Raw genomic sequence first — 10,089 nt, 5'->3', positions numbered from 1 at the left:
CCCGCCCCCGAGTCCCTCCCTACGTTGAGCGCACTATTGGTCCTCTGACTTCCAAGACCCTCCTGGTGTCCTTCGTCCCGCCCCTGGACTCGAGAATTGGCCGATGTGTCTCCTCCTCCCATTTTCATTGGCCAATTAGGCTGCAGATGACGGTGAGTGGCAGACGCCGGGCCTAGAGCTCCGGGTCGGACCGAGCAGAGCCGAACAGATCGAGTCCCTGGAATCGCCCGGGTCGCGGTTCCTGAGGTGACACGCGAGACTGGTTATTGGAATCCCCGGGCCCAGGCAGGAGCTGGCCAAGAGTGCCCACGGAGCTCCAAGTGAGCTCGCAGCGAGTAACGGGGGAAGGGGCGCCGCGGGCGGGGCGGGGGCGCGCAGTCAGAATGTTTTGATAGCGGGCGCGCGGAGGGGTGGCGCGCACGGGCGGCGGGGACGCGCGTGAGGTTGTCCGCTGTTGGGAACCGAGCCCTTGGCCTAGGGCCCGGCGACCCTGGGGCGCGTCGGGCTCAGGCCCGGGTGGCTGGGTGTAGGGAGGTAACCCAGTCCACCCGGGCGTCAGCTGTAGGTCGGGCTCTACCCCTCCAACATCCGCTGGAACCCCTAAGCCCAGGCCCTGCCTGCTGGGGATCCATGGGTCCTGGGTCTACATTGACCTGATGAGTGGTGAGTTCGCAGAGAGGCAGGGCTGCCACTAATCCAGGGAATCCCACTGGGGCGAGGTGGGGCCAGATCCACAGTCCCCAGGGTCTGCACTGACTTGGTGAACACCACCTTGTCCATGCCTGGCTCCAGGGACGTAGGGAATCCACGTATTCACCCGGGATCTGAGGTTTACACTAACTTGGAATTTCCTGGCCAGAAGCTATGTCTGTGTGCGAAGGAAGCAGGTGAAGGGGTTGACCAGAAAGGTCCTTTTCAGATAACACTTTTATTGGGGGTTTTGTGGACCCTGAGGGCCATATCTAATTTTTTAAACTGAGACAGGGCAGTGGAGGAAAAATCTAGAGGGGCCCCCAGCCTCTGGCCAGTACTGACTCAGTCTCCACAGGGTCAGTAAGTTGCTTCTGGGGATTCTAGAGGTGGATGAGTGACCCTCTATAGTACAGCCAAAGGAGATCTCACAGTCCTAGACTGGAAGGGGCCTTTTCCCCACTGCAGCCTCCCTGTCCTCCTCTTAGTGGAACTTGGGTGCATGGGAGGGTTGGTTTCTTTTCTGTCCCCATTCCCCACTCTCTGGGGCCTGACGCCTTCTCCTCCAGCAGCTGTCAAGCCAGGGCATCCAGGGCTGGAGTGGAGCAGACACTGTCCATGGAGCTGGTAGGGCCATGTGCTTATCTCAAATCTTTGTTTACAACATGCTTCCAAACTGCTAGTCTCTGGGGAGACCAGGGATTCCAGGAGGGGTAGGGGAGGGACCTTGCTCTCTATTGAATAGAAGATGAAATAGCCTGCTCCCCACCAAAGGAGCAGATTCTGGCTTCAGACCAGGGAAAGTCTCTGGGAATGACTGACCACAGTTAAGGGCATCCAGTCCCTAAGCTTACTACTCTCCTTGGGTTATTACTCTTGCTTTGCCTTTGAGCCAAGGAGACTGGTGGTGAAGACAAAACCCAAGGATTCTTTCTCACTCCTTCTGGCCTAGTAGACAGGGCAACAGGCAGGCAGCACCTGGGCCTGAACCAGTGTCTCTTTTTCCTCATCACTGGCAGGTGGACAAGGTGGACAGGGGGCTGCGGTGATGGCGCAGTTTGACACTGAATACCAGCGCCTAGAGGCATCTTATAGCGATTCCCCTCCAGGGGAGGAGGACCTGTTGGTGCATGTTGCTGAGGGAAGCAAGTGTGAGTTCTTGGGTACAACAGCCAGAGCTGAGCTGAGGGGGGAGTGGGTGGAGGAACATTGAGAGAGTGAGGGGCTTTTGTTCCTTCAGAGCTCTGACATCTCTGCTCCTGTGCCCACAGCACCTTGGCACCACATCGAAAACCTTGACCTCTTTTTCTCTCGAATATCCTTTGTGTCTCTGTGTTAGAGCTCTGGGACCCTTAGCCCTTCTCTGAGCCAGGTCACTGATGGGATGCAGGGGTGGGTTCAACTGATCCCTGGAAGAAGAAATGAAGCCCATCCTGAGGCTGAAAGAGGCTAGTAAAATAATGATTATTAAAAATAATGATATGCCACATTTACCAAGAGCTACGTGCCTAGGTGCACTTTGTGGTGTTAATTTATAAGGAACTTTTCTAAGATGATCCACCTTTCTGATGGGATGTTAATAATCATAATAATTACTGTCTTTTGACTCATTCTTTGTCATTTCTGTGTTAAATACTTTGCATGCATTTTCTTATACCTAATAACTCTGTGAGACATGTTGCCATTCCACAGTTGACAAAAGTTTAGAGAGGTTAAATAACTTGTATAAAGTCTAGACCTTCAGAGCCAGGAACTTAAGCTCAGGTGCATGACATCAAGGTCTAAATGTATAAATGTTATCTTTACTGACCACCTTTTCTTAACAATTAACACGTTTATAATCTTCATCAGAAGAATGGCTTCACGTGTATGCTCATTGGGGAGATCTTTGAGCTCATGTAAGTATACAAAGGAATGAATGATGTCGTGAAGGAATTCATCTATCTTTCCTTGCTCTAACCCTGACTCTGCTTGCCAAGATCTCATAGTCCTAGACTGGAAGGGGCCCAGGCTCCAAACTCTACAAGACCAGGTATGATGCCAAAACTTATAGCTTCACCTCTTGCAAGAAGAGCTTTCCAGGTCCTGTCTCTTCTATGAAAAGAACTCATACCTTGATCATATCATCAGAGTTGCAGTGGATATGCCAGGTTCAGTCAGGATGTCTCAAAGGTAGCAGACAGTTAAGAGCCTCTGTTCTACATTAGTTGTACCTTAGACCTGCTGCTGGGCACGGAGCCTTCTAATGGGGAGGAGCCATACAGTGTTGCCAGAGGGGAAGGGTCTGAGAAGCCATTTCTCAATGAGAAAAGAGTTCACATCCCCCAAGAGCTTCTAACTACCATCCAAAGGGATCAGGGGCTAGATTCGAGAAACCATAGTTATAAAACCTCTGCAAGTTAAGTCTAGTGGTGGTGACAGATTATCATAAAGTGAGAAAGCAGAATGATTCTGTGGTGCCTGAAGCTAAGAGTAAAAAATAGGAGCCAATTTGGGCCTGAGAATGTCCCAAGAGGTTGAACAGAGGCAGCCTGTTAGGAGTTCATCGCCTTTGATTTCTTTGGCTGCTTCCAAGCTCTCTCTTGTTCCACTTTATTTTACCGGTGCCTCTCTGATTCTCAGACTGCATCCCTCTTCCCAACTCCCTAGGCAGTTTCTCTTTGTGGTTGCCTTCACTACCTTCCTGGTTAGCTGTGTGGACTATGACATCCTATTTGCCAACAAGATGGTGAACCACAGTCTTCACCCTACTGAGCCCGTCAAGGTCACTCTGCCAGATGCCTTTTTGCCTGCCCAAGTCTGCAGTGCCAGGTGAGGCTGTAGGTGAGAAGGCACTGGGGTCTGCAATTCTTCTAGTAGGTAGGGAATGGAGTGGAGTATGAGGCAGCAACTTGTACCCCAGATGCAGACTCAGGCTCGGCCTAGCAGAATTTTTTAGGATAGCAGAATGTCTCTAAGACTCATTCTTCAAGGACCACCCCACTTCACTTTCTCTGTCCCCATTAGGATACAGGAAAATGGCTCCCTTATTACCATTCTGGTCATTGCTGGTGTCTTCTGGATCCACCGACTTATCAAATTCATCTATAACATTTGCTGCTATTGGGAGATCCACTCCTTCTACCTGCATGCTCTGCGCATTCCCATGGTAAGATTGGCTTTGGACCATTAGCACTACAATGTAAGACATCATGGGAGGGATGAGGTGTATTCTGAATATCACATGTCCGTCCAGATTCATCATTGGCAGGTGTGCTAATCAGATTTCTATTACAGTTACAAAATACCTGAGATAATCAGCTTATAAAGTGAAAAGATTAGCTGGGCATGGTGGTACACATCTGTAATCCCAGCAACTCGGAAGGCTTAGGCAAGAGGATTGCAAGTTCAAAGCCACCTCAGCAATATAGCAAGGCCCTAAGCAACTTAGCAAGACCCTGTCTCAAAAAAAAAAAAAAAAGGGCTGGGAATATGGCTCCATGGTTAAGCACTCCTGGGTTCAATCCCTAGAATGCAAAAGAGAGAGAGAAGGTTTATTTTATTCCACAATTCAGAGGCTTCAGTCTATGGTTGGTTGATCCAGTGGTTTGGGGGCCTATAGCAGGGAAGTACATCATGATGGGACACGTGGTAGAAGATGCCTTTTCATCTCATGGCAGCCAGGAAGCAAAGAGAAAGTCAGGGGTCCCAAGTCCCTATATCCCCTTCCAGGGAATGCCCCTGATGACCTAACTTATTCCTATTAGGCCCTACTTCTGCAAGGTTCCACCACTTGCCAATAGTGCCACCAGCTAATGGGAGACCAAACCATTAACACATGGGTCTTTGGGGAACACATTCTAGATCCAAACTAGAGCAATAGGTCAGGAAGTGTCTGATTAAAGGCTCTACTTGGGCCACATCTATGCAGGGTAAGGGGTCGGGCTAACAACTCCCCCTTCCATACCTTGTTTCTTCCTCATCCCACCCTGCAGTCCGCCCTGCCCTATTGCACGTGGCAGGAAGTACAGGCCCGGATTGTGCAGACCCAGAAAGAGCATCAGATCTGTATCCACAAGCGTGAGTTGACAGAGCTGGACATCTACCACCGCATCCTCCGTTTCCAGAACTACATGGTGGCACTGGTGAACAAATCCCTTCTCCCCCTGCGCTTCCGCCTGCCTGGCCTTGGAGAGGCTGTCTTCTTTACCCGTGGCCTCAAGTACAACTTTGAGCTGATCCTATTCTGGGGACCTGGCTCTCTGTTTCTCAATGAATGGAGCCTCAAGGCTGAGTACAAACGTGGGGGACAACGGCTAGAGCTGGCTCAGCGCCTCAGCAACCGCATCCTGTGGATTGGCATTGCCAATTTCCTGCTCTGCCCCCTTATCCTCATCTGGCAGATCCTCTACGCCTTCTTCAGCTATGCTGAGGTGTTGAAGCGCGAGCCAGGGGCCCTGGGAGCACGCTGTTGGTCACTGTATGGCCGCTGCTACCTCCGCCACTTCAACGAGCTGGAGCATGAGCTACAATCCCGCCTCAATCGTGGCTACAAACCTGCCTCCAAATACATGAATTGCTTTTTGTCACCTCTGCTGACACTGCTGGCCAAGAATGGTGCCTTCTTTGCTGGCTCCATCCTGGCTGTGCTTATTGCCCTCACCATCTATGATGAAGATGTATTGGCTGTGGAGCATGTCCTCACCACCGTCACACTCCTGGGAGTCACAGTGACCGTGTGCAGGTGGGTCAGGGCAGCAGGTGGGAGCAAGCAGACTAACCTTCCAGGAAAGGTTTGCATCTCACCATGAGCTTGATCTCACTAGGTCCTTCATCCCAGACCAGCATATGGTGTTCTGCCCTGAGCAGCTGCTCCGTGTGATCCTCGCTCACATCCACTACATGCCTGACCACTGGCAGGGTAATGCCCACCGCTCGCAGACCCGGGACGAGTTTGCCCAGCTCTTCCAGTACAAGGCAGTGAGTGGAGTTGGAGTTAGGGCCTGCTAGAGACTGACTGGTAGCTTGGTGGTGAGGCCGAGCTCCTTCCTGCTCTCTTATGACCTTGGTCCCTTTCCTTTTAGGTTTTCATCTTGGAGGAGTTGCTGAGCCCCATTGTCACACCCCTCATCCTCATCTTCTGCTTGCGCCCACGGGCCCTGGAGATTATAGACTTCTTCCGCAACTTCACTGTGGAGGTGGTTGGTGTTGGAGATACCTGCTCCTTTGCTCAGATGGATGTTCGCCAGCACGGTCACCCCCAGGTAGCAGGAGAGAAGAGGGGCAGGTGGACAGGGATGATGCCAGTACATAGTGTCTTTGGACAAACTGCAAAAAGTCACCCTTTCTGAGCCAACAAAAAAGGCAGCTCTGCCTCTGGCCAGCCCTACATCAGTATTTGGTACTATTTAGGACACCACTTGGTAACCAGCAGCCTGGGCTGGATTTCAGCCCTGTTTTGCACTATTGACCAAATTCCCTTGAGAAAGGCACAACACAAGCAACTGACCCAGCATGTTGCTACCCTGGGGTGAGCATTAGGGTCCTTGAACAAGATATGACAATGCTTTATGGTCTCTGTCCTCCAGAAGGGCCTACCTTGCAAGAGGTACAGGTAGAGTGCCTATAAGAGGACAGGCTTGCTTACTATGTCTTCCCTGTGCAGTGGCTATCTGGTGGGCAGACAGAAGCCTCAGTGTACCAGCAAGCTGAAGATGGAAAGACAGAGTTGTCACTCATGCACTTTGCTATCACCAACCCTGGCTGGCAGCCACCACGTGAGAGCACAGCCTTCCTAGGCTTCCTCAAGGAACAGGTTCAGCGGGATGGAGTAGCTGCTGGCATTGCACAAGGGGGTCTGCTCCCTGAGAATGCCCTTTTTACATCCATCCAGTCCTTACAATCTGAGTCTGAGGTATGTTCCTGGGGGACTGAGAAATGGGCAGAGTGGACTCCTGGACTCGGGGATTGGGGCTATGGCATGGAATGGAAGGTTTCCTTCTGTCTGTTTAGTCTAGGCCATTGGGCCCTAAGGTATAGAATACTAGGGAACCGGGGCTGGGGATGTGGCTCAAGCAGTAGCGTGCTCGCCTGGCATGCGTGCGGCCCGGGTTCGATTCTCAGCACCATATACAAACAAAGATGTTGTGTCCGCCAATAACTAAAAAATAAATATTAAAAAAAAAAGAATACTAGGGAACCTAGAAGCTTCTCCCCTGCTCTGAGAATTCTGCCCATCCTTTTTTTTTTCATAGCCCCTGAGCCTTATTGCAAATGTGGTAGCTGGCTCATCCTGCCGGGGCCCCCCACTGCCCAGAGACCTGCAGGGCTCCAGGCATAGAGCTGAAGTTGCCTCTGCCCTGCGCTCCTTCTCCCCTCTGCAGCCTGGGCAAGCTCCCACAGGCCGGGCTCCCAGCACCATGACAGGCTCTGGGTGAGTAGAAGTGGACCAAGAAGGGAGGGTATGATAGTAGTCCCAGCAACTTGTGTGGGCCTAAAGAGTGTTGATAACTAGGGCTGGGGATATAGCTCAGTGGTAGAGCACTTCCCTAGAGCACTGTGTGAGGACCTGGTTTCAATCCCTAGTACTGGGGACAAAAAAAAAAAATACTGACAACTGCTGTCTGTCTGTGCTGGGAGGGACAGGGTGGATGCCCGGACAGCCAGCTCCGGAAGCAGCGTATGGGAAGGACAGCTGCAGAGCCTGGTGCTGTCAGAATACGCATCCACGGAGATGAGCCTGCATGCCCTCTATATGCACCAGGTGAGTGGGCAGCTGGAAAACAGAACAGGAGAAATCAGGCATGGGTTCCCATCCCTTCTCTGCAACTTACCTGTTCTACAATCTCCATTCTCACATATACCATCTTAATACCGTGTTAACCAAGCATACTTTCAGTGCCTTCAGTTACCTCTGCCTAGAGTTCATTCCCTGATATATCCAGATGCTCCCTTCTCCTCCTCCTGTTATTACCTCTTCCTGAGACTTTTCTCTGACCACTCTCAGTAAAAGCCTCCCTTACTGCCTTCCTGTTCTGTATTTCACCATGGCCTTTGGTACCATATGACATACTGTATTTTTTCCTTATTTGTTTATTGTCTATACTCTGCCTAGCCACTACCATCACCAGTGTATAACCAGGGGCTGCTGGCTTTGTCTATTTTGTTTACCACTATGTCCCAATACTTAAAAGAGTGCCTGACACTTAGACCCTTGATCAGTTTGTTCTTGAATCAAATGAATGGGTAAAATGGGAGTCCTTACCACCTATGCACAGGCTTTTCTAGGAGTCTGCTGAGAACAAACCTGTAGAGTATCAGGCATCTGGCATATACTACTATTAACACCATATGTGCCCTGGGTGAAGGATTCTAGGTGAAGGGGGTGCAAGTGGGAACTGGCTGATACCATGATGGAGGCAGCTGTTTCAGTACCCTCTGTCCCCTCAACTAATAAGCCCCTCACTTCTGCAGCTCCACAAGCAGCAGACCCAAGCTGAACCTGAGCGGCATGTGTGGCACCGCCGGGAAAGTGATGAGAGTGGAGAGAGTGCCCCTGAAGAGGGGGGAGAGGGCGCCCGGGCCCCTCAACCTATCCCTCGCTCTGCCAGCTATCCCTGTGCTACACCCAGGCCTGGAGCACCCGAGACCACTGCCCTGCATGGGGGCTTCCAGAGGCGCTATGGGGGCATCACAGGTATCCATCTGGGGATATGGAAGGAGTAAGGTTGCAGGGAAGCATAAGTTTTTAGGGGAGGAAAGAGATCAGAAGGATGGGGCCCAAAGAGGCCAGTCCTCCGAGCAGTCCTTGAACCCATCTCCTCTTTCCTGTTTGTGTTCTTATTTGTCTGTCCAGATCCTGGCACAGTGCCCCGGGCTCCCTCTCACTTTTCCCGCCTGCCCCTTGGAGGGTGGGCTGAAGATGGGCAGCCAGCATCAAGGCACCCGGAGCCTGTGCCCGAGGAGGGCTCAGAGGATGAGCTTCCCCCTCAGGTGCACAAGGTAAGAGCTCTAGGGCTTGAGAACCACTACCAGAAGTAATAACTTCCAGGCTGAGGTGGCAGCTTCCCATGTGGAGGAACGTGTTCCCACTCCGTGCACCCTCCCCTCCAAGATATACTCCCCTTTCCTTACTCACCTGCTCTGAAGTCCAGGGCTTGCTTTTGCTTATCTTCCCAGGGAATCAAATTTCTTTTTCCTTTATATCTAGGCTCCCATGGTGCAGATATTTAAAACTCTCTCCATTGCCAACCATTTTCTCTCCACAGGTATAGATAAGGCTGAGAAAGTCCTTATGCCCCAGGATGGAGGCCACCGCTGCCCTACCATCCCATCCACTCACCATGGGAGAGCTCCTCTGAGTGTTGCCTGGCTCCACATGTGTGGTGTTTGTGTGTCTGTGCCTGGCCAAGGGAGGTGCCAACACTGGGCTTGCCACAGCCCCAGGAGAAGAATTTGTGGCCTAGGAACTGGGGGCGCACAGAACTCTAGCCTCAACCCCAGGACCCCCTTGGCTCAGAGTGTGGTGCTAGAAACTTGTCCCCAGCCCAGCCCCAGTACTGCCACCTTTGCACCCACCCCTGTAAGTCTCCAGAGGGCTGCCTACCACAGAAGCTGCCAAGCAGGAAGAACCTGTGCCAAGTGTGGAGTGGGGAGGTTGGGCCTGGACCCTTGACCTTTGCAGTCTACCCCCAGATGAGCAGCTCAGGCTGTGGCCCTTACCTCATCCCTAGTTCTCACCCAGTGCTACAGCCAGCTCACCTCTCTTCTGCTTCCTGCACATCACTGGCATGTGTGTGCTGCTTGCTCCCATTCTGTTCGCTTGCTCCCCTTCCATTTGGCTTTTGCTTTGCGTTGGAGTGGAGGCCCTAGCTCCCAGCTCCCCTCACTCTATCTTTTGACACTAAGAAAGGTTTCTAACTTGCAGGAGCAGTATGGAAATTCTTTGCTGCCCTCTGCAACTTTTAGGATGGGCCCCTGGGAGATGAGGCCTTCCTGGGCCCCCATTGCTGCTTATTGTATCCCTACCCCCTGCACATGGACCGGACAGGGCTGGAGTATGACCTCAACCGTCTATATCCCAGCAAGAGAGCTCTGGCCCCCATCACGCTGTTCCCTAGAGGGGGATGGAGGTGGGATGGCCTCGCCCTAGGCTTTGGGCTGCTGCATTGCATGCTGGGACTCAGCTCCTACCCTATGTCCCACCCTCACCCAACCCTGGTCCGCAGCGGCAGAGTGGTGATCTCTGCTGTCAGCGCTCACAGAGGAACGGGGTGGGGACCGTGTACAGCTTGATGACCCTCAATAAAGAAGGGACTTTGACCTGGTCGTGGCTTATCTCGTGCAGCTAGGGTCCTGGAAACGAGGAGTGGGGTGCGTGCGATTCCTCCTACTCCCTGGAGACCAGGCGGGATTTGGTAG

The 10,089-nt window shown here is 52.2% G+C and overlaps 1 protein-coding gene across 12 annotated transcripts; it reads left to right on the top strand.

Moving 5' to 3' along the window:
- Positions 1-155: 155 nt before the first annotated feature.
- Positions 156-9,990, top strand: ATG9A (autophagy related 9A). Of its 12 annotated transcripts, none has more exons than XM_081262306.1 (16): positions 156-320; positions 1,263-1,317; positions 1,710-1,841; positions 1,962-2,005; positions 2,524-2,588; positions 3,340-3,501; positions 3,697-3,838; positions 4,665-5,413; positions 5,496-5,649; positions 5,754-5,933; positions 6,335-6,583; positions 6,924-7,102; positions 7,315-7,432; positions 8,143-8,365; positions 8,525-8,670; positions 8,937-9,990. In XM_081262306.1, the coding sequence occupies exons 3-16, from the start codon at positions 1,739-1,741 to the stop codon at positions 8,940-8,942; spliced, it is 2,520 nt and encodes an 839-aa protein (XP_081118432.1). In that variant the 5' UTR covers positions 156-320; positions 1,263-1,317; positions 1,710-1,738; the 3' UTR covers positions 8,943-9,990. The 12 variants fall into 12 exon arrangements, with proteins under 12 accessions (XP_081118432.1, XP_081118433.1, XP_081118436.1 ...); XM_081262307.1 differs by having other exon boundaries at positions 1,931-2,005; XM_081262310.1 differs by having other exon boundaries at positions 1,260-1,317.
- Positions 9,991-10,089: the final 99 nt, after the last annotated feature.

Source organism: Spermophilus citellus (genome assembly GCF_964194105.1).
Source record: "Spermophilus citellus genome assembly, chromosome: 11".
Lineage (NCBI taxonomy): Eukaryota > Metazoa > Chordata > Mammalia > Rodentia > Sciuridae > Spermophilus > Spermophilus citellus.
The sequence above is the reverse complement of the archived record's forward strand: the minus strand, read 5'-3'. Positions and strand labels throughout refer to the sequence as shown.